The sequence below is a fragment of the Lepisosteus oculatus genome, chromosome 3 (assembly GCF_040954835.1).
Source record: "Lepisosteus oculatus isolate fLepOcu1 chromosome 3, fLepOcu1.hap2, whole genome shotgun sequence".
NCBI lineage: Eukaryota > Metazoa > Chordata > Actinopteri > Semionotiformes > Lepisosteidae > Lepisosteus > Lepisosteus oculatus.
This window is the reverse complement of record NC_090698.1, coordinates 12198416-12222651: the sequence shown is the minus strand read 5'-3', so window position 1 is coordinate 12222651 and position 24236 is coordinate 12198416. Positions and strand designations below refer to the sequence as shown.

The 24236-nt window shown below is 40.2% G+C and overlaps 1 protein-coding gene across 1 annotated transcript; it reads right to left on the bottom strand.

Moving 5' to 3' along the window:
* Positions 1-1577: 1577 nt before the first annotated feature.
* On the bottom strand, positions 1578-23832 carry LOC107076526 (latent-transforming growth factor beta-binding protein 4-like). Its single transcript, XM_069186832.1, has 17 exons — positions 23555-23832; positions 22237-22299; positions 20259-20405; positions 19694-19840; positions 19254-19400; positions 18689-18835; positions 18007-18153; positions 16604-16750; positions 15735-15881; positions 12558-12704; positions 11690-11839; positions 9538-9687; positions 7941-8063; positions 5242-5388; positions 4776-4867; positions 3168-3264; positions 1578-3058 (listed from the first exon to the last, which is right to left on the bottom strand). The coding sequence occupies exons 1-17, from the start codon at positions 23586-23588 to the stop codon at positions 3039-3041; spliced, it is 2052 nt and encodes a 683-aa protein (XP_069042933.1). The 5' UTR covers positions 23589-23832; the 3' UTR covers positions 1578-3038.
* Positions 23833-24236: the final 404 nt, after the last annotated feature.

The window sequence follows — 24236 nt, the reverse complement described above, 5'->3', positions numbered from 1 at the left end:
CAAAACTCTGCTCTCTGCCCTTCTGCACTGCCGCAGGTGTTTGACTTGGCAAAGAAACCAATTTTGATCTTTACCTTGCTCCTCAGCTCTTTCACTTTCCTTTTCTCTGCACCCCGCTGTCAGAGAATGGCCTTCACTCTCTGTTTCCAGAAAGCCATCCGGATTTTCGGATGAAGGGTGTCAGTGAGACAGCTGTCGTTTCTGAAGGTCATCCTCTCAGGAAAGAGCAGAATCCAGCCACCCCCCCGAAGAGGAGCCTTGTTTCGGTTTGTCAGGTTATGGGAGGGCATGTTTGTGTTTCGGCAGACAGATAAGAGTAGGGGGTTTCCTTTTCAAGCTTCTGCTGTTGGGAAAGGGAACTGAGGATGAAGCTGGTATTGCACAACAACCTGAAACTTAAAAATAGAAAGAGGCGGGGAGGGTATATACTGTACTATACTGTGGAATTTAATAACGCCCTCTGGCACAATTCTCTTTTTTTACTGCAGTTAAGTATTGGCTTAAAAGCTTCTGTAGTGCGTGGAAGACAAGCCCAAGTGGATGGAAGAGGATTGAAAAATAAATGTCAGAGTAATGTCAGAATGTCACGATAATTCTAAAGCATTAGAACAATGTGTTAAATGAAATTATTCCATTAGACAAACTTACAGGACAGTTCTATGTTGCCATGTTTCAATGGTCTATAATAATAATATACAGTAGCACCTATAAAAGTAGCATCTCTAGCTACTTTACATTGGTTGTAAAAAAATAAATTAAAAGGATAACATATTATTGTTTGTTTTAAACTTAACTAATAGACTTTAGACTCAACACTAAATGCTTGTCTTCTGGCTCACCTAGTGTTAAGGTTGGGTACTGACAAACTATTTCAGGGACTTTACCAAATACAATGACTTTCTATCATTGGGAAAGTGGGTTTAGGCACAAGACAGGAATCTTTTAAGGGAAGAAGTAATAAAACACCTGTTTAGACAAAAAACAAAAATATTTCACTTTTATTAAAGAACTTCAAGGCATCAACGAGGTCCCTACAACATGCTCACCACATATGTATCAAACAGAAACCAAGCCATTCATTTATCACATTACCAGACATGAACAGCAACACGATTAAGAGCCACAGAGCTATGAAGACATATAAGCAAAATCCTTTCCTGAGGAATAACAGCAACCCAGGATAAAGTGCAATGAAAAATGTTCATTGAGGTTTTAATCCTAGTAAACTTAACCCTGTTGGCTGAGGGCCAACACTCCGCCTGTGGGACACTGGAACCCCCCTGCAGTGTGAGGAGTGAACCAACAGGGAAAGCTACAAAGGAGCAGAAGGGGTGGAAGAGGGATTCAAAAGACATGCAAAAAGCCCAAAAAGTTTTATGTGTAGCATTTATAGTTCTTTTAAACCGAGGCAGTTATGTCAGGAATGATTACCATTGAGGACAGCGAAGGCCGCTGTTATCTCTCCCCAGGCTTCCTGGATTCATACACTTCATGCAGTGTTATCACATACACACAGAAACAAGGCCATTAAGCCAATAATATCCATTATCAGCACAGACACACAAGAGCAAAACAAGGTGATTAAGTGTTCATTTTATTATACACTGGAATCCAGATTACAGTTCTGGATTTTAACATATGATGTTATGTATTATGGATGGTCAATAATCATTCATACATCAAAGAGATGTTATTTTTGGCTTTAGGTGTTTACCTGTTAATAGTGTTACATCACACATCAACTATTTCCACCAAAAACTGTTTAAGAACTCAATTGCAAACTTGGCAGATATCATCCTTGATTTTTTTTAAAAGGCTCCTGAATTAAGCCAATTAGTTGCCTTACGCATTGTACTCTTCTTCTCAAATCTCAAACTATTTCTGTTGACAAAATTTTCATGCTGACAATTCCAAACTTGGCAGTCATCTTGAGTCTCCTATGATGACTGGTTAGAATGTCTTCTTTAACCACTTTGCACCCTCACATGTGCCTGAAGTCATCAATAATATAGACATCCTGCCCATGCGTGTGGCAGTCTGGCCAGTGTCTCAATAACCCCTGGATCAAGCTTGTTATACAGGTTGAACCCATATTATCCTCAGGTATCTGAATGAGATCACATTGGTGCAATCCTACGCTTAACAATTGTATGCATGGAATGAACCAATACTTGTGTATCCCCAAGAATGCAGGGGTGAACTTTGCTGTGAATAGAAATGAAAAGACATTTGATGTTTGTGCTTGACTGAGGAGCCAATGCTCAGAGCAGCTATCTGTGGCATTAAGACTGAATGTCTCTGAGTCAGAATTCCTCCTAAACATCGGCACAGATAAAGTAACAGTGGAAGGAGGATGGGTCACAAGACCTTGTCCGAGAGGCATGTGAGACTAATGTGCACAACAACTGACTGCTATTCAACATTAATTGTTAAATTAAGTAATGAGCAACCAGATGCATTCAAAGGTGTAGAGGAATGTTCTACGTTGTCAGGCTCAAGTCTTTAACAGAGAAAACCATGGCTGGATTTGAAATCCTTGAAGGCACAAACTAGTAAATATTTTTTCAGAATAAACAGTTTAATATCTGTCAGTGGTCAAAAGGGGGAAACTATGTGGAAATGCATTTAAAACTGAGAACAGGAGGTTTGTCTGTACACATTGGGTAGTGGGAGTGCAGAACAGGCTACCCAGCTTCTTTCAAGAAAGGACTGAATGAGATTATTGGATCAATTCGTTTGCTTTTCTGTATAAAATCCTTTTTTCTTTAGGACAACACAAAAAGACACTGTGGGATGTTTTGTCAAACATCCAATATTTTAATTCTGAAAATAGAATTGAGAAACTGAAAAAAGGGGTAAGGTTCTAAATGTTATTGCTAAACATTATTGAAATTCTTGGAATTAAAAATGATCAGTTCAAACCAACTAATGCAGTCTTTTATGGTGACCATCTCTTTTTTCTCACCATTGTCTTGCTGTCTTCCATGTCCTTTACATAAGGATAGTGGTTCTGTGGCCACTGTTTGACTGGCAGGATGTCATTGAGCCCCACATTGATCTGTAGGTGAGAAGCAGAGTTCAGAAATGAAGTCATCCCACAGTTTCCTGTTAAGAACCCTAGCAGAAATTCTTCAGATTTTGACATCCAACAGGAACTCCCATCTCACCTTCTTCCTTCTCCTTGTACAAGATCTGCCCATCCTTCACACTCCAGCTCAGTGTTGTGGCTTCCATTGAAACTCTCTTGGACATCTCCTCATTGAACTGAAACATATACATAGACTTCAGTTCCTGCTGCACTGTATTGTATTGAACTTCACGCAGATCTATACAACAGGATATGTTGCTCTCTAGGTAGGTAGGGGAAGCTCTTTGGGATGTTTGGTAGGAGACGGGAGCTCTCAAGAACAGGTTAGGACATTCTTTAGACTTCTGAGGCAAATGTTTGGAAGTATTTTTTTAAATCTCCAATTACTTAGAAATGCTCTGCTGAATGGAGTGTAGGAACACATCACAGAGGATGCATTAAAGTTCATTTCATGGAGTAAGGTTTTGCCAGTCTAGGGGCAGAAGATTAAACATTTAACTAGTTGCAGCTGATAGACCAGAAAGGATCATGATATGCTAACTCATCCACCCATCTCCCATGGAAATATAGGGGCAGTGCATTCCATATACGGTAAGCCCTTTTTCTGTAATGACACTATTATGCCTGCTCTCTCCAAAGCATTGAAAATCCCACTAGAATCACCACAGCAACCGCCCACAGTTACAATCAGCCCATTGCTGTGACAAGCAGATGAGGTAGAAGATCATTTCCACCTGTGCACACTTAAGCACCTGGCTATATAGGACCTGCCCCTGTGATACTCTGGCACTTGCTGGATGGATGCTGCACACTGGTGGTGGTGGAGGGGAGTCTCCATTACCTTTAAAGCACTTTGAGTGGAGTGTCCAGAAAAATGCTATATAAGTGTCAGCAATTATTATTAGCGTGTTACCCTGGTCTTAGCATTTTCAGTGAGCTGATTTTGTTTCTGACAGTCCTATGCTTTGACAGTGCTTTGTTCGACTTTGTTTCATGGAATTCTCTCTGGATTGTTTTCTTGTGTTCTCTCTGGCTTTGCACTTGACCGCTTGCTCTATTAATTTGTTTTCAGATACCCTTAAGAACTTTGATATCGACCCCCCCCACCCCAACTTGGGTTTCAAGAAACAAGAAGTTGCAGTAGTAACCACTCATTCCTTTTATTTTCGAAAAGAAGCCACTGAAAACAGGATATCACCACCACCCAGGAGTGATGGCCAGTTAATCTGGGCCTGGTCAATACTGGGATGGGGGATTTCTATGAAAAACAAACAGGTTGATGCTGTAAGTGGTGTTGCTAGACTGATAGTTGGAACTCTTCCCAGAATTTCCAATCCCATGACTGCAGTAACTGTGCTGTAAGAGAAACTAACCTTTCGCAAGAGACATAAAAGTCTAAAGTTTTTATAACAGCGGTGTGTTAAACACAGTTGGGGGCCAAAATTTCACTCTGGACCCCCTTATTTTCTTCTTTAGCCCCACTAGTGAAGCAGTATCTCTGTGCTCCCCCTGATCGTCTGTGTGCTGGGGCTATTATGCATCACCCAGGTGGGATCAGCATTGCTGTGGGGGTTTGTCTCCTAAGTGCATGAAGCGCTCATGAATGAAACAATGAGTTGTTGTACAGCTGCACATAAATGGCAAATAAGGATTTAGGCACGCCGTTCTCCAAGAAAGGGTCACCTACCTTCATTAAAATGTACCCCTGAATATCTGGATCATTAGGATTCAAAGCCTGGTCCAGAGTGAATTTCACCCTTATTTTGACTCGGCTTTTCACTGTGAACAAAAAGAGAATTTATATAAAATACATGTTGTGGAGACATTAGAACATACTGTATACTGTATAAAGATGACTCCAATATACACTGAAAAGTCACTTCTTCTCTTTCTTTATCCACTCTGACAGATCCCCACTTCACATGGATGTTTAAAGGTCCTGAAGGCTTTATTTGAAAGGTTTTTATCAGAAACTGATAAAACAAAATACATTCTTAATGAAGATAAGCATAGTAACTCCTTTTACTGCTACCTCTGCTGCCCTAAATACTTCCCCATTCCACGGAGATTATAGACCATTCCAATTCCAAAAGATGTTTTGCCTTGCCCCCGAATGTCTGCAATAGCGTCATTTCTGCTTGAGCAGTTCGTACCTTGACACGGGTTCGAGCTGCTGGTCAGCGTGACTCCTGGAGGGGCAGCATATCCAGCTTCACAGGAGCAGCTGTAGCTCCCAGCGGTGTTGATACATTGTGCGTTAGGACCACAGATTGAGGGATTGGCTGCACACTCGTTAATATCTGCAGAGGATTTAAGTCACAAATGTTATTACCAGTGCACAATATTAATAAAAATAACAGAATAAAGTGCAAAGGGCTCGGCAAAGCAGCAGGCATGTGTACAATTCTGAAGCATTCAAGTTCAGAATGTGGAATGCACACAAGACAATAGCATCTCAGTATCTGAGTATCTTTCACCCACCTACGCTATTGGTCAAAATCAGGGTCAATCAATCCAGGGTCATTGTTAGAAATTTAGCACAGATTGTCTGCAGCAGGTAAGCCCACACCTTTTCTTTCCTTCAGAACAAGCCAGTTTGCTAAGGTTTATTGTCCAAATGTATTTGAAGGCCATAAGAACGCACCTACAGTACTCTACGAAGCAGTAACCAGACAGCTGCTTCCACAGTGCCCTCCTGTGGTCTAGAGGGCAGCTGGTTTTCTCCTTCATTCATATATACTGGACCTGCATCTAACCTTCTACCCATAAATGAAGAAAGCATAAACTATTTCAAGGAAAATATAACATATAAAAATAGCTCTGTGGATAGTTGTGAGGGAAGATAAGCTGTTCTGTGTATACTATTTTGTTATTGTTACTTTAACAATTTATATGGAAAAGAGCAGCATGCCAGCAAGAGGTCTGTAGGTGCTTACAAGGAGGTAAGATCTTATAAAATAAAAGACTGAGTCCAAGTTGAGATTGTTACGTCTTTTGTAGATTTCTGAGGAGGTAGAGCATCTGTCAATCCTTCATTGTACCGGTTCTTTTGACCTGCCTTATCTAAGTCTAATGATCCTGCTGTTTTCCTTCCGACAAGCATTGTTGAGACTAATATCTGGCTCAATGATAAGGTTGCTCCTGGTTTTTAATAGAAAGATCAGTGTCATTTTGGGAATATTTATGCACCAAATCCAAGAACACTGCAATTCAGAATGTCCCCGGACACAAGAAGTTTATTTTTTATCCAAAGCCACAAATCATCTTTCTTTCCAACTGCCTCTCTCTTTTTTGGAATTTTTGGATTTATTTTCACACGTTATTGCAAGTATCCTCCCATAATTGTTAGTACATTTCTTTTGGATGCACTATTGAATGGCTGCAGTCATGTAATTTCTGTGTGGGAAATTTGTACCCTGACACGGTTTTGAGCTGCTCGTCAGCGTGACTCCTGGAGGGGCAGCATATCCAGTGTCAGAGGAGCAGCTGTAGCTCCTAGCAGTGTTGGCACATTGTGCGTTGGGACTACAGATTGAGGGATTGACTGCACACTCATCAGTGTCTGCAGAGGATTGAAGTTGTTACAGCGTTCTGACTGTATGGAAATCACAGTTTCATTTATCCAGTGGTCCATGAAACTAACTTATTGAATTGCCAAATGGAGTGTGTGATCCTTCTTTTCTTTCCCTTTTGTTTTCTTCCTGTCTCTCTGTTCCAAGAACCCTGCTTGCAGCGCTACACATCGCCACCCCTGACTATGTTGTAATTAATGGACAATGGACATCTACGCAAACTGTGTGATTCTATTTGTAAAGAGTTTTGCCTTCTGTACTAGTTACTTTAGGATGGAAAGAGGACCCTAAAATGAGAGAGATGAAGGCATAAGATAAGGGACTGGGAGAGATTTCTTTGCACAGCTAATGCGGACCCAAGAGCAAGCTTTCATTACTTCTTTTCCTGGGTCAAGTTCCTTCATTTGAGCAGTTTTAGGAGACCAAGGTAAAGAACGCATTTTGCATCTCTGGTGTAAAAGATAGATGCTGAGTTGCTCACCAGCAATTGAGGAAACATCTTGCAACTATCTGTTTTTGTAGAACATAAAAGTTAAAAATAATTAAAAATAATTAAAAATAAAAATCCATGTTGCTCTAGAGGAAGAAAATAGCGTTATGTGAAAAGCTGTCAGAATCAAAAATAAGGCTCCTTCATCAGATGTCAGGTATAATTATAATAAATAATGATCCAGTGATGATTAGGGATTGTTTACTATTAAACCTCAGAGGTTTTTGCTCCAGTGTTTTACTGTGACTGGCACTTGGAAAAGTCTCTCTAGTGAAAGGGTAAAATCTTGTGTAACAGTGTTCATGCTCTGCCTTTCGGGATCCTTGCTGAAGCTGTAAAGAACTTGTCCACACATGTCGATTTCGATCATGTTATCAAAAAGGGCATACACAATCATGTTAACTGTCGTGGTTAACAGTGGCCAGATTTTTGACAGACGTCATTAACTGAGTCTCTGTGCTCACATCGGTTTCCTCCAGGTGCTTCAGTTTCTTCTCAGAGTCCAAAGACAAACTGGAAGGTGAATTGGCTTCTTGGAAAATCAGCCCTTATGTGAGTGTTTGCGTACGTGTTTTTGTCTGTGTGTGTTCTGCAATGGACTGGCGTCCTGTCTAAGATGAATCCTGCCTTGTGCTGTTACTTACTGGTATACAGTAGATTCCAGCTTCTCTGAATTACAATAAGTGATTAGCAAATGGATGGATTTTTTTAGTTCTCAGACCTCATTTACTTTTTGGGCACTACAGTTCAACCTCCTTATGGAGAGACGAATTCCATACAAGAGACTTACCTGGTCTTGGACCACCTCCTCCCCCAAATCCATAGGAAATAATCACACACTTATAAGCCCCGATGGTGTTGATACAGGTGCTCCCTGGACAGATGTTTGGATACTGTTTACACTCATTGAAATCTGTAGAGAATCAAGTTCAGAATGACTGTGTATTCTGTTGCCAAGACTGAAAGAGCAATTAATTACACAATTTCCTTAAATTTGGGGTACTGGAGCAGATGGAAATCACCAACTGCTTTTCTGTCTTTTAGCACAACGAACCACAAGAAGCAACAAGGATGTCAGCCACATGCTATGCAACTCTCCCAACTTCCACCATTTTATCAGAGCAAAACAGTAATAATAAGCCTTTAATTAATTAACCATGTAGATCAATTAAGACAGTGACTTTGTTATTTAAAGTGCAAGAGTGTACCCAGGTATATAGGAGAGCATTTTCCTCAGGCATTCTTAATGAAGTACCTTGCCCAAGTGAACAATAACAGTTTCCCAGTCGAGATCTGAGTCTGTGGCCTTACAGTTATTGTGTTGTTCTAAGTGTAATCTGTTTATCTGTTTTAGAGGTTTATAAAAAGACAAATGACTGGAAAACCCTTTCAATCACCTTCATGAGCCACCACTACCTGGGTGATTTCCTTCTTCACCTGCATTTATAGTCTGCTTGCTATCCCAAAGAGCATCATCCTGTATATAGGAGGGGACCCACCTCCTCCAACACTGAAGTGCTGCCTCTCCTAGGTGGCGCACAGCAGCCGTTCCGCTCCAACACAGCACATCAGGGGGAGGAGGGAGAAACTGTTTCACCAGGCAAATTCATTGGGAGCTTTGGTGAGGACAGATTGTACAGCCCAGAGTGGGATTTAGTCTGTACACTGCAGAATCCTCCTCCTTTGAACAGTGCCCTGGAATTTTCAGTGACCAAATAGTGAGAAACTCGGGTTACCATATAATTTGAAGGACAGTAGGTTCTGTATCACAGTTTCTCTGGTCACTATACTGTCACGCCCTCTGCAGCCAGAGGGCGCTCCTTCTCTGTCCTGTCCCTAGTTTCCGGTCTGCTGTCCTTCCTGTCCCTCTCTTTCCCTTGGGCTATATATTTCCGGGTCTTGCACTCTGTCCTCGCTCAGCATTGACGTTCGGATGTCCTGAGACCCGCCTAGCACCAGGGCGCCCCACGTCCGCTCCCTGAGGGCATAGGTTTCTATACGGCATTCCTGAACTCTTTGCACTAATGAGCCCGAGTCTTTTTCCCGTCTCGCCGCTACGCATATGGGTCTTTTTCTGCTCTCCTGCTCCCCACGGTTAGTCCCTTTGGACGTCCGTGACATATACTTCCCTCTGTATACAGAGGGAAGGTGTGCCACCTACTGTTCCATCAACACTCCTTACAGCAGCAACCTGTTTTTTCTTTGAGGTCTCTTATTTCCAGACTGGCTTAGCTTTTGAGATCTAACCTGTAAAGCTGAGAAATCATAATATGGGACACAATCAAAACTTTAGAGATCTAACAAGATCAGGATGACCAAATAAAATTTTTACTGACCACCTCCAATCTGGGCACAGCAGGCTTCATTGGGAAGGAAACAGTCCTCACCTTTACATGGGTAGGAGTAGCTGGCCTGGGGGACTTCAGTTGGGGGGGTGAACCCAGAAGTGCAGGAACAGGTGTAACTTTGACCGGTGAATGAGCACTTTGCGTGTTTACCGCAGACTGAGATGTTATTGTTAATGCAGTCATTCACATCTGTGGAAATAAAGTTTCACATCTTGAAATCATTGTAAACGGGGGATTCATAGAAGCTCATCTTTGTGATTTCAAAGCATTGGAGATTGGATTTTAAGGTTCGATGAAGGCAGTGATTTGAAATTGTTTTTCTTTCAAAACGCAATCAAAATGACTTTCACTCAAAACTCAATGTGCCTCATTCTGATTCTTTTCTAGACTCCGAGGTCGTGAATGGAACCAGCCTTTCTGACTGCACCACTTAATTGTATATAAAGGTTTAGATGCACATCCTTTGCAGTTATATATTGATGTGGTATTGTTCACAGGGTGCCTGAATATTTAATGATGAATATGCATGCAGTCTGTAGTTTACTTTTTATACATCTATGAGTTCCTTATTGCAGTAACCTCAAATTTTAAATTTCTATCTCAAAGACATTTGTTTTTTGTTAAATGGGAGTGGTTGCTGACAAGATGGAGGTTCGTGTTTGAGCCACATTCCCCAGAAGGCAACGGTGAACCACCCGACTGTCTTTTTTTTTTAGTCACATGACTAATTAGAGGAAAACAATTGGTTGGAGGACATTGAGAGCAGTAGTTGTTGACCTCTGCTATATTGGATGCTAACACAGCCTCTCTCATGTGCTGCAGCAGAGGGGGAAGAGAGAGAGAAGAACAAATTCAGACACAAGATTTTCTTGAGAACAACCCATGGGTCCCACACAGCATTTTTCTGGAAGTGTTTATATTTTCCGTGTTTTTATGCCAGAAGGCATCTTAGCTACATGGCTTCCTATAGAGAAGGTAAGAGTAAGACTCACAGTAAGAGCTGAGCCAGAGCTACGTTTTTGTTCTGAAAAGAGCAATTTATTTGTCTTATAGCTGTGGTTGTGTGTGTTTACCAAGATCCTGCCTAAAAAAGAGTGCAGCTAAGGCTGCTGCCCCCAGATGCCATGCATAGCTTATGGTGATAGACCTTCAAAAAAGGAAATACAGGAATCCTTATTCACTATCCAGGTCCATGGATTCCGTATCAACATTTTTTAAGGAAAAATAAACAGATCCAAATAATTAAGTAAAATGGACAAAGATATCTAGGACTTTGCAATTAGGGTCATATTTATTCAGAAGAAAAAATCCTGTATCCACATAGGGACTCCGTGGGAGATGATACTCCATTATTAACATGAGCCTTGAGCACCATCTCTATAGAGCACATCCTGTAGTGTAGAATAATCCTTTAAAGCAAGGGTCTCCAGCCCTTGTCCCGGAGAGCTCCAATCCAGTTACTCATATACAGTAGCTCAACCTTAATTATCTTATTTAAAGATTAAACATTGATCAATTAAGCAAGAATGTTTCAATGAAGGGAACACTGGACATGGATGGCTCAGGTATATTTCAAATGTTTGTCCCACACAATCTCTAAATCATCTCTTACGTCATCTGTTTTACTGATCATAGTTAAATTCTTCCAGGCTTTTAGAGAATTGATGATTTAAATATCACTTAGGAAACCTGTTGGACTTGGCCTTCCAGCTGGGTTGCTCCTTTCCTAATAATTTATACTTATGATTTCTGACCATCTAATGTTTGTGTGAAGAATTAGCTCCTAATAATCACTGGTAGATAAAAAAGATAACTGCAGCTATTCCAAATATGAAATTCATTGTCTGGGTTGTGCATTTGTTACCTAAACTCTTATATTTTCATGTTCATTTAAAAAATCTATTTCTGGTTCCTAGATATTTAATTGGCAGCTGAATTTCTTCCAGATTTAAATGCCTCTGAAACAAACTTTTCTATCAAAATGCATGCTTCACTTTCCTGAAAAGTGTTGTGTCATATATGGAATCTTTCTGCTGCATTTTGCCATGATTGTCATGAGATGAACCAAGTCATTTATTTTTTTCAGATGATCAACAATATAATAATTTGCGTCTCCCTCCTTCACAGACATTTTACAGCCACTCTATTTCACTAATCACTGAAGGTCATGAAAACCTTAAGCAGTTCTTACCTTGACATGGGAATAAATCGGTTGTCACTAATGCTCCAGTAGGGGGGATATATCCAGTATCGCAGGAACAGTTGTAGCTCTGGTCATTGAAGATACATTGTGCGTTTGGACCACAGGTTGATTGGTTGTTTGTTTTACACTGATTGATATCTGTATGAAATTAAGTTTGTCATCACCCTAGATTTCATCTACAACATTTTACTTGGATTAACCTTAAAAAGAGACTGTATTTTGCTACAAAAATGTCCAGTCCTCCTAACCACAACAATGCCGTTGACAAGTTATAAAAAGTAGAGTAAAAATGACCGGGTAGTTGTTCATCAAGAATTAAAAACACAACACAGCAATTAGAAAGATACTGCTTAGCCCTCATGTTAAAATTTTTCTATATGTTGCCAGAGTGTTAGCTCCAGCATCAAAACATTTAGAGCAGGATTATGTTCAAACTTGAAGATCACTTAGTTTAAAAAGTTAACAAAGAGTTAAGATCAGACTCCATGGACACTGCAGGAAAGTGGTGGTGTTTGAGAGTCATGGAGTTCCTTCGCAGTCTTGTCAGCTGGTCTGCATGACGTTGACACGTCCAATCAGGTGGAACGTTGTACCACAGAGCACAGACTTTAGCTAGATGGGAAACGGCTTCCTCTCATTTGTAACTCTTCTTATGGTTTTAGGATTGCCTTTCCACCTTTTTGGGGAAAGGAGTTTTCAGTTGGTAGGACTGTAAATTGATTAATGCCTATTCCACTGTCCTTTCTACTTGCATTATTACAATTGTTTTGACTTTGCAAATCTTGCAGACTGTGGATTCAGTCACGTAGTGGTGCTATAATGATAGGAGCTCAGTTATAGGAAAAACAGTTCTTACCTTGACATGGATTAATAATGCTCAGCAGTTTGGCTCCAGTAGGGGGGACGTATCCAGTATCACAAGAGCAGGTAAAACTCCCTATAGTGTTGCTACACAGTGCATTTGGACCACAGATGGAGGATGTGAACACACACTCATCAATGTCTATAGACACAAAGCACAGAATTATTATTTTTTTCATATATAAAATTTTGTTTTATTTATGTATTGTTGCTAAGTTTTAACCAGCACTTTAATATACTGAGAAGCATTAAAATGCAACAAATGCTATTGATTCCAGCACTCAATAATAATTCACCATGATTACATTTTAATCTTATAATTAATCACATTTCCCATGCTAATTGCTTAATGTTTGCAAAGATTAGTGTGATCACAGGGTGGATAATAATTGCACTAGAGTTTGAAGCCCTCCTACAGATAAGAGGATGCATGTTCTGATTGGGCTCATACAATGCAGTAGTTGAGTATTAGGATATATGTATTTTTTGTATTGAAATCAATGGTCTAGATTCTGGTATGGGTAGTAACTAGTGAAGTGCAAAGAAAATAAAGAAAAAATAGGAAAAATAGCACGCTTAGCAAGTATTTCAGTAGCTACAAAGGAAAATGAACTAGCAGAAGCCTAGCAGATGATGGTTATTATAGAAAAGTGTGGAATATTACATTGAACTGTAGGTTCTGAGTGAATCCCAGTGCCTCTTGCCAGTACCTCTGCCACTGACATCTGTGAGCAGTATCAGTTTTAAGTGGGCTGCCTTTGTTGCACCATTCAGTGTGAAGCCCTTCTGGGGTCTTCCTTCTTTGACATTAGTCCCCTTCCGGGTAGGGCTGAGCAGACTTCTTTCTAGCTCACCTTCCCATCGCTGACATGCGTTGGGGGCAGGATAGATACTGTAACGCCAGATACATCATACAACACACCATAATACTTGCTCAATCTCTCCTTCATCTCAAGACACCCTTCCGACTACACCATGCTGTTTGTTCTTTTCTGATTGTGGATCAACAGCACTCCTCTCTCCTGGTTGATCACGTTCAGCAAACTCCCCATCCACCACCACTGCCAAATCCAGGCATCCCAAATGGGATGGTTTGCTGTTCTTTTCCTCTTTCACACTGTAGGTCACCCATTCCTCAGCTGCGGTGAGATCACAGGCTGGTCTTTAAGACTCGCTCACTGTCCTGTCTAGACCTGTACTTCACTCTCTGAGGTGAGAAAGTACTGTATGCCATTACAGTATCAGAAGGTAAAGCAGTTCATGATTCTTATGTCTTCTTAGAGTAACAGTTAAGTTCCTAATCTGTTTTAGGCACTTCCTTGCTTAACTTGGAAAGTAAAATTTGCCACATAAGTATACAACTAGAACTACCCAACTAGAACAATCTGAATTGTAAATTAAAAAAGCATTATACTTAATTTCCTTAATATTCCAAAGACAAAATGAATTAAACTAAAACCTTACTAAATTACTAAATACAGTTTATATTACTAAATATTACTAAACTGCATGACTGAAGTGTGGCTAAAACTAGACATTGTAGTCGAGGTAAGACTATAACTTAATCAAAACCGAAATTAACACATTCTGTCTGTCCAGGATCTGGGACAAACCTTAGTACTATCAATAATATCTTAATAAAGTCTTCTATTGAGTTCCTCAGGCCTGTTAGCCACCCTAACTTTGAGGTTTTCAATGTAACTCTCTCCTTCCCAGCTGGTATCTAGTTACAGACTGAACTGTATGAACAAGGCTTAGGTGTTAAAGTTAACTCATAATATATTTTTAGTAAGATGGGGAAACAAAAAAGCAAGTCAAACAGTGTTAGGATGTATATTTAAATAATAGAATGTATATCAAGGAATGTTATGGGGAAATTATATAATGCACTAATAAGACATAGTTTTGAATATAGTGCAAAAGTTTGGTCACTAGGTTACACAAATCTGTATTTCTGCTTTGGAATCAGTGCAGAGCATATAGACAGTTCTGTGTTGAGTGGAATGTCCTGCACAGGTTGTAGGAACCCTGGTCTTGAACAGAGAAGATTACAAGGAGACTCAATTGAAGTATTGAAAATCTGCAAAGACACCAGCAAAGTCAACCCAATGGTCTTTTCAAGAATGAATATTGAAACACAAACTGGAGGACACAAGTGCAAACTACTTTAATGTTCATTTTAAAGTGAAAACAGTACGGACTTCTTTACACAAAGGACTGTGGGAGTATGGAACAGGCCACCCTGCCACGTTATTGAATCTGATACTGTCATGGATGTCGGAAGGGACTGACCGTGGAATGACAGGAGAGCGAAAAGACCCTATGCGTAGCGGCGAGACGGGGGTTAGCCCGGGCTCAGCTGTTCAGGAAATGTCGTATAGAAACCTATGCCCTCAGGTAGCTGATGTGGGGCGACCTGGTGCTAGGCGGGTCTCAGGCCATCCGAACGTCAATGCTGAGCAAAGGCAGAGTGAAATACCCAGAAATATATAGCCCCAGAGAGAGAGAAACACCGAAAGGACAGCAGAGAGACGGAAATGAGGGACAGGACAGAGAAGGAGTGCCCTGTGGCTGCAGAAGGCGTGACAGATACACTGTCCTCTTTGAAGAAATGATTGGAAAAGTTCAGACGAAAAGGCCAAGCTGGGCTGAATGTCCTCTACTGATTTGTAACTCTTCTTATGGTAATTAAATTAGTCTGATGCAGGTTCTTTGGTGACCTAGTGTGCTTTATTGACATATTCTTTCAGCTTTCTTCTGGTGATGACAAATATCCTGACACATAAAATACAAACTTGTACCAAATATTTGACTTTGTATGTTTCCACCTTCTCTACATCCAAAGAAAGAATAACAATGAAATTATGTGAATCAATAGTACAGTATGTTGCTTGTACTATTTTTCTATAATTAAGAAGGAGTAAGACATCTTGGCCAAGCATCCCTTTCCAGTAAATGCAGGAACAATGAAGGTCAGCCCTCCTTTCAATGTTAAGATATCAGGTCTGTTCAATTTCAGCAGTAGGCTAACTGACCAGTTAAGTTCATGTCTTACCCTTTGTCAAATTCCCTTTAGTCAGGATCTCTCCAAGAATCTGTAGAACCATCAATTTTTACTTGCCTCAAAATATATGGGAGAAGCACAGTTAACTTATGAAGAAGCAATTCTTACCTTCACAGGGGTTCAAGCTGTTTGTCAGAGTGACTCCAGCAGGGGTCATGTATCCAGTGTCACAGGTGCAGCTGTAGCTCCCAGCAGTGTTGGTACATGTTGCATTTGGACCACAGATTGAGGGATCAGCTGTACACTCGTCAATATCTGCAGAGAGATTGTTTTTCCATTAGTGTGGAAACAAAAGCAGCACAAACGCTACTCTCAACGGCACAAACCGGCACAAACATAGCACTAACGAGTGAGACTGGTCCGGTTCCCCTACGACGTTGTTGCGGGGCTGAGTGACGTCACGACCCCGTAAAAACAAGGCGCTTTATTTCGGGAAAGAAAGAAACTGGGAAATTACTTTCAACGGCACAAACCGGCACAAATGTAGCACTAACGAATGAGGTGGGTTTCATCGTTTGTGATGTCTGTATGGGGGCCAATTTCACTGAGCTTTAATAATCTGCAGATTTACTGTATAAATTAAAATAACAGCTGAAGTGCAAAATACAGGTAATTTGACCTCAGATTGTCTGAGGAATTGGGAAAATAATGAATGATTTAATAGGTAGATGAATACTGTATGCCCACATTACATACAGTCTCTTTCTTCTTGAAGCCTTTACACTCTGTAGCTCAGGTGGCTCTGTAGCTCAGGATCTTCCACAGTGGAATCCTATTCTGTTGGGCCCCTGAACAAGGCCCTTTACCCCAACTGCTCCAGGGGAGCTGTATAAATGGCTGACCTTGCACTCTGACCCCACGCTTCTCTCCCTGTCTGTGTGTCTCATGGAGAACAAGTTGGGGTATGCAAAGACAAGACAAATTCCTAATACAAGAAATTGTATATGGCCAATATAGTGATCTTATCTAATATTTACCTCCACAAGGTTTTGAGCTGCTTGTCAGAGTGACTCCAGCGGGGGGCGTGTATCCAGTGTCACAGGAGCAGCTGTAGCTCCCAGCAGTGTTGGTACATGTTGCATTTGGGCCACAGATTGAGGGATTGGCTGTACACTCGTCAATATCTGCAAGAACATTAAGAATGACTTTAGAGGTTACTGTCAGAGATCAAATGCAAATAGTCTCTTTCACCAGTCTATGCTGGTGATGAACATGCTTTCAAAATGTGGTACTGTTCTTCTCCATATACATCCACAGAATAAATACTGCATTCATCCTGAGTCAATATTATGTTGCTTGTCCTGTTTTCTGTCATTAGTTTTCTGTAATTATTAATTTTATGAAATGAATGAATGAATGGATACATCAATTAAGGTCAGTTATCCTTTCATTATAGAACTAACAGATTGACATGAGAAGATTAATTGAAAGAGTAATACTATTCATTTTGACACTTTGTTAAATGTTGGAAAAGATTCATTTCACTGCTAGAATCTGTAATTATATTGCTCTCCAGATTTATTCATTCATTTGATGAAATACAAAGAAAAAGCATAATATAACTGAAAAGGCTGGGGATTGGATAATGCCTCTCAAAATCTAATAAAGTTATACTGTAATCATAATAGTATTTTACAGAGCATACTGTAGGTAACAGGGCTCAGTCTACTGAGCGAGTTATAGAAGTGATGTCATCCTTCCCTCCAAAATGTTGACAGTGCAAGACTGTGGTGACACAGGACCCGGTCTTTTGGTCTTTTGGTGAGACAGAGGAAGTGTCCCTGTGTGTGCTGACAGCCCACAAGCACTGCAGACAAAATAAATGTTCTTCTCTGGCCGTCAAAATCTCCAGACCTTAATCCAAACGTTTGTGGTTTTAAATCAAGATATCTGTTCACTAATGGAAAGAAATGGATTGAAATCCAGAGCAACTCTTCACGGCTCCTATATTTCCTCTCTGAAATGTTAGTATCTCACAGCCCACAGCTGGAGGTGTCTAATCACTATGATCCCTACCAGAGAAGAATTTAAAAAATGCGATCTACAGTGTGTGAGAAGTCATTTGTATTTTTTAAACTTATTTTTGACAAATATGACTTTTTGCTGCTCAAGTCTGTTAAGATTACTGTATTACGGTCTCAGATTTTTTTAAGCATGAAAGATTGTCCAATCTGTTAATTCTTCTATTATCGGGCATTTTTTGTTCCTATTTTATCATGGGTAAATTGGAGGGCATATTATTTAAAATTCTATAAAACTACTAAATATTTTATTTTTGGTAATACTTAAATGGTCACCAACCTTGTAGATACAACTTTATCTTACTGGCAACTAAATATCTGTGAGAAACACAGTTCTTTTAGGAAGGAACAAGTCTCACCTTGGCAGGGGTTTGTGCTGTTGATCAGAGTGACTCCATCAGGGGGCGTGTATCCAGTGTCACAGGAGCAGCTGTAGCTCCCAGCAGTGTTGGTACATTGTGCATTTGGACCACAGATTGAGGGATTGACTGCACACTCATCAGTGTCTGCAGAGAGTCAAGTCTCTTATTGTCCTAAACTAAATTCCTAAGCAGCATTAGTGTGCATTGGTTTAGCTAGTTTCAGGTACTGCCTTTCTCAAAAACACTAGGTGCAAGATAATAGCCTTTACTGAGAGAATACTCCATAGAATGAAATTCTAGATTGTATTAGTAACTCCGTGACATTGACATTTATTTGATTTCATGTGATAATCAATCTGTTTTAACATATCATGACGTGTTGTCTTTGTTAAGCTGCTGTTGCACTGCAATTTCCTTCATGGGATCAATGAAGTATCTATCTATATCAAGAGTAAAAATATTTTGATTCTTGTGGTTGTTCTGGCTAGGATGTTTCCAATGACTAATATCTGCCAATTCAAAAACTGTACAGTACATGCAGATTTAATGTTTAGTGCAGAGTTTAAGTGATCTGACCATAGATTGGCTGAGAACTTGAGAAAATAATTATTTAACATGCAGGCAAATATTTGCTCACAGTACAGTCACTCACCTTCTTGGAGCCTTTAAAGTATCTTACCTTGACAGGGGTTTGAGCTGCTGGTCAGAGTGACTCCAGCAGGGGGCGTGTATCCAGTGTCACAGGAGCAGCTGTAGCTCCCAGCAGTGTTTGTACATTGTGCGTTGGGACCACAGATTGAGGGATTGACTACACACTCATCAATATCTGCAAGAGCATTAAAAATGACTGTTGTGCCTGATGGACGCAGGATGAGGAATGTTAATTTCTCACCCTTGGTCATTATGGGAGAAAGATCCCTCAGTAAAATATTCATCGTGGTCCCATATTATTTTCTGGTCACTACATATCTGTTAACAGCACTCTTTGTTCATGGAGCGACAATATTTACTTTGGCAAGGGTTGGTGCTGATTGGATCAGGTGCGATGAAAATGAGAGAATACAATATTTAACACCGACTGACCAAAGATCCATCCATCTTTGAAATAAGAGGTGGATTGGAGATTGGAGATGGATTGGAGAGATACAGACGGTTTCACTCCCTCTTGGCATTCATATATCAGTCTCTATTCCAGGTTACTAAATAACAGCAAATAGTTTGCACTACTGAGGAGCAGCTCTTACCATGACAAGGGTTGGTGCTGCTGGTCAGAGTGACTCCAGCAGGGGGCGTGTATCCAGTGTCACAGGAGCAGCTGTAGCTCCCAGCAGTGTTGGTACATTGTGCGTTGGGACCACAGATTGTGGGATTGACTGCACACTCATCGACATCTGTAAGAGCATTAATAATTACTTTAGATGATATTATCAATGCAGAAAATATGACTAAATAACCTTTGAATTTTAATTGGGGATTTAAAAGTTATAAAGCAATGCCACTGTACAGTATCTACAGTACAATATAGAATAATCAAATCTTTTATCTGGAAAATATTAAGCATCCCTTTGTATTATTTCTTTCCACAGAAATATTTAACCATGAAAAAAGTGCGTCACCAACACTAAAGTGCAGTAACAATAGTAAAAAGGATAAATTTTCCATCCTGCATATTTACTTTTCTTACCTTCACAGGGGTTTGAGCTGCTGGTCAGAGTGACTCCAGCAGGGGGCGTGTATCCAGTGTCACAGGAGCAGCTGTAGCTCCCAGCAGTGTTGGTACATTGTGCGTTGGGACCACAGATTGAGGGATTGACTACACACTCATCAATATCTGCAAGAGCATTAAAAATGACTGTTGTGCCTGATGGACGCAGGATGAGGAATGTTAATTTCTCACCCTTGGTCAATATGGGAGAAAGATCCCTCAGTAAAATATTCATCGTGATCCCATATTATTTTCTGGTCACTGCATATCTGTTAACAGCACTCTTTGTTCATGGAGCGACAATATTTACTTTGGCAAGGGTTGGTGCTGATTGGATCAGGTGCAATGAAAATGAGAGAATACAATATTTAACACCGACTTACTAAAGATCCATCCATCTTTGAAATAAGAGGTGGATTGGAGATTGGAGATGGATTGGAGAGATGCAGACGGTTTCACTCCCTCTTGGCATTCATATATCAGTCTCTATTCCAGGTTACTGAATAACAGCAAACAGTTTGCACTACTGAGGAGCAGCTCTTACCTTGACAGGGGTTTGAGTTGCTGGTCAGAGTGGCTCCAGCAGGGGGCGTGTATCCAGTGTCACAGGAGCAGCTGTAGCTCCCACCAGTGTTGGTACATCGTGCGTTGGGACCACAGATTGAGGGATTGGCTGCACACTCATCGACGTCTGTAAGAGTATTAGGTTTGGAATTGTTATGGATGCAACCACCAATTCTGAAATTAAACCTAATAAAATCAATTCCACATTTTAATTTGGGTTTAACAGTTCTTAAAGCAATGTCCCCTCCATCCAATGTCATAAAACTACAATCCTGTATGCTAAGGTTTTTGCTCATTAAATTTCCACATTGATGATGCCTTAACAATGTTTCTTGTTTTCTATGACACTTTAGCTCATGTAGCGTTATAGCGGTCTTGTTTTGAAGAGGGTGTGATGTGTTATTTCTGAAATCATTATGGGGATGTCTTCACATTAAGAGGGTGATAATAGGACTTGTTTCAATGCAAAAACACACAACCACAGAATTCAAATGACCTTGCAGGCAGGTAATTATTTTTCACCGTGCTCTGTATCAGCCAACAGCCAATCAAATGACTGAACACACTGCTTGTGAGCTACTAATGTTATAATGAGGCTGACCATAAGCATCAAATTACTTGATTCTGGTGATTCTGGAGAACACTGACGAGTGTGAAGATTAAAAAGAACAAACTGAATGGGAAAAGGTAGCAAAGTGTAGAGGCACACAACAATGTGTTTGCCTACAGAGCAGAGAGAACTCAGCTTGAAGGATTGCTCTCTAGAAATGCCTCTACCAAGACAGATCATGTGATTCTCTGTACTGCAGGAGGTCAGTGTTGCTGGTTTGACCAAGAGGATCATGATAAATCATGAAAAGCTAATGATGAAATCATGAAAGTGTTGCAAGACCTCCAATGACAAAACAAAGCAAAACTGCCTATAATGCCACAGTCCTGCATCATTGACAGGAGGAAGCTATCATCAGCATCACAGCTGGCACCGCTGGAGAGGAAAAGAGAAATCAAGATCTTTGCAGATCAACTATGTGACATTTTCACATTTTCAGAAGACCTTAAATTTATAAATCGTCCCCATTTAGAAAGAAATCTACTACTATTCCCATTCTAAAAACTTCCAATGGAAATTCAGAAGAGAATAGTTAAGCAACCCATTACAGATGACACACAGACCCCATGCAGTTTGCACACAGAGAAAGCAGTGGAGTAGATGACGCAATACTCATACTGTTAAATTTGATCTATCAGCATCTTAAACAAGCAAAGACATTTGTTAGGATTTTATTTCATGATATTCCTCTGCTTTTAATATAATAAAACCACCTTTGTTCACACAGAAACTCTCAAAGAAGGTGGTCCTACATTTCTTCATAAACAGGTATCAACAGGTCACATTGGGGAAATGTGTCAGTGGTGAATTGACATTTGCTACACTTCCACTGGATTACCATAGTGCCATAGTGGTCTTGTCGCCACTATTGTACATGTTGTACATTAATGACTGTAAGAGCAAACACACAGGCATTCCAATACATTTGCTTTGGTCAGACTATTAAAGGACCCAGAAAATCATTTTCAAGGATTTCATGAAATGGTGTTCATTCATTATGTACTTACCTTCTGTGCACTGGCTGCTTGTTTGACTATGTTTTGAGGTTTTTCTGTGCTTTGTTTCTGTGTTTCCCTGGTTTGAACTTGGCTTTCTTCTACATCTTTGTTTTTGGATTTGCCTTTGGTCCAATATTCCTGGGTCTACTTGGCTTTGACCTCTGCCTGCACTGGTTTCCAATGTTGGATTGTGTTTCTGCCAGCCTGCTTCATTGCTGCAGTTCTGCTACTCACCTGCTCTTGAACCCAGCCTTCAGCGCCTCACCATTGTCCCTTACCGGTAAATCCAGCAATATTACAGAAAACACAATGTCTAGACAATCACAACAATGTTTCAATGGAATGCTTACCTGTAGTTGAGACAGACGTGGTTGTAAATTTGGCAACTGTTAAGCAAAAGGTTTGGTGCCAAGCTGGAAAAAAAGTAAAATGAATTTAGAAAAGAGGTTTTACAACTTGAATGCTTCAGGTGAAAGTCTCACAGTCACTAAACCAATGTCAGTGCATAGCCTGGTCAAGATCCTGGAGCTAAACATCCTGAAGACGAGTCAGTACCAACAACATTTCAAAGCCATCACCTATTAGAAGATCTGAGAACAAACTGGACAATACAGCATCTGGTAGAATGGCACACCCTTACCCACTCTAAAATTGCTACACACAATTAGCTGAGCCATGAACTTTTAGGTTGGAGTCCCAGAAATGACCACATGTTATGACCAGATAGCTTGAGAGTCAATTCTAGAATGTAAATGTAAAAAGAAAAGACAAAAATACAGTTATGGGGGACTTTCATGATGAAAGAGTTTAGATCCACTTATTTGCTCTGTACAGTACCTTTCCCTTTCTGCTGAGTGAACCCTCAAGACTCAGCAGGGTACAGTATTTGTAATGAAACAACTGTGAAAGAGCTGTGGTTCATCTTGGCCCTCAAGAAGAATAAAGGATAGCGTAGGACTGTAAAAGTTGAGGTACTATACACCTGCAATGTCAACAATGTTGCGTATCTGGTACAAAGTACAGCAGATTCACTTATCCTGGGGGTCTGCAGATCAATCTTTCCTCTGTCTTTTTGACAGAAAGTCCTCTGTCAGAAAGGTTTATGAGAATTACTGAAGGGTGTTACTTTTTTGAAAATTGCTTTAGATGTATCTCCCCAGTAATCTACACAGTTACATAAACAATGAATTAATTGCAGTTTGCTGTAATTAATATTGTCCCGTAACCAATGAAGTATGTCTGCTTGCATTCACGGTGTCTTCTAGACAGTCGAATTTCCTTACACACTAACAGAAGCATGAGACTGACTCAACAAGTGAACAAGAGTACTGACACTTTCATTCTGTAGAGACCTCTCATCCCCACCCCACGCCCTCCTCCCTCAGTGATTAGACAGAGCAATTATGGAAATGCTTAGGACTGTTTGCAAATCTTTGCAATTCTAATAGAAAGATCCTTGCAATCCACTAATGATGGCAATACAACTTTTAATCACACTTCATTTATTGGCCCAATGGCCTTTTCTCCTTCATTAGCATTCATTACATTCTGGTTACACTAATAACAGTTTAACAAACATGCCATTCAGCTTGCGCACACATCTCAAAAGATCTAGTATCTAGTATCCCTCTGCAATTTAACTCAAAGTTAAAGTGAAAGGACACTCACCCAGGACAATGAACAGAATCCACTTTTTCTTCATATTCTGTCCACACTGTTGAATTCAGCAAAAGATGAATTTTATACTCTGCCTGTCGGACCTGTCTCTCCTGCTGTACTGTTTTTTTGTCTATTTCATCTCGTTAACGAACATGAATATTGACATTTTTGCTGTGTGTACACGGCTCCCTTTATCTCAGCCCCAGACCTGAGTGGCTGAAATGGTCCTTCACTGCCACAGGACCTCACTGTGTAACCCTCTGCTCTCTTCAAAAATGTCTGGTCACATGAAGTCCTGCGATTATACTTTGAAAATGTTTGCACATGACCTTGAAATGTTCTGTAGCCTGTGCAGACACCATTCAAATTATATGTAGGACACAAATTATTCAAATTCCACTAGCTTGTTGTTCTTCTTTTTCCTCTTTTTTGCCAGCTGTGGTAAAGATACGTGTTTTAATTTGCTTCGGGCTGCAACAATTATTAAAATGACATTTAGATGATCATTTTGTTTGTATCTAATTGTTTGGACAGAAATCGTGATATTCTAACTAAAGCCCTGAAGATCCTTACTGCGTTCATGGCAACAGTCCTGTGCCTGGTTTTAAATAGCTATGCTAAAAATGCAAATACAATTTTTCACATTTTTTAGGTTTGCTATGTTGTGTTATGGCTTGGCCTTCACTATGCT

What these genes read in the sequence shown, in the direction of transcription:
- LOC107076526 (XM_069186832.1), bottom strand. Translation starts at nt 23,588, where the DNA reads ATGAAGAAAAAGTGGATTCTGTTCATTGTCCTGG. An exon ending in CTACTCCTACCCATGTAAAG is followed by an intron (nt 8,064 to 9,537) that starts GTGAGGACTGTT and finishes GATTCTCTACAG; the next exon opens with ATTTCAATGAGTGTAAACAG. An exon ending in CAGCTCGAACCCGTGTCAAG is followed by an intron (nt 4,868 to 5,241) that starts GTACGAACTGCT and finishes TTTTGTTCACAG; the next exon opens with TGAAAAGCCGAGTCAAAATA.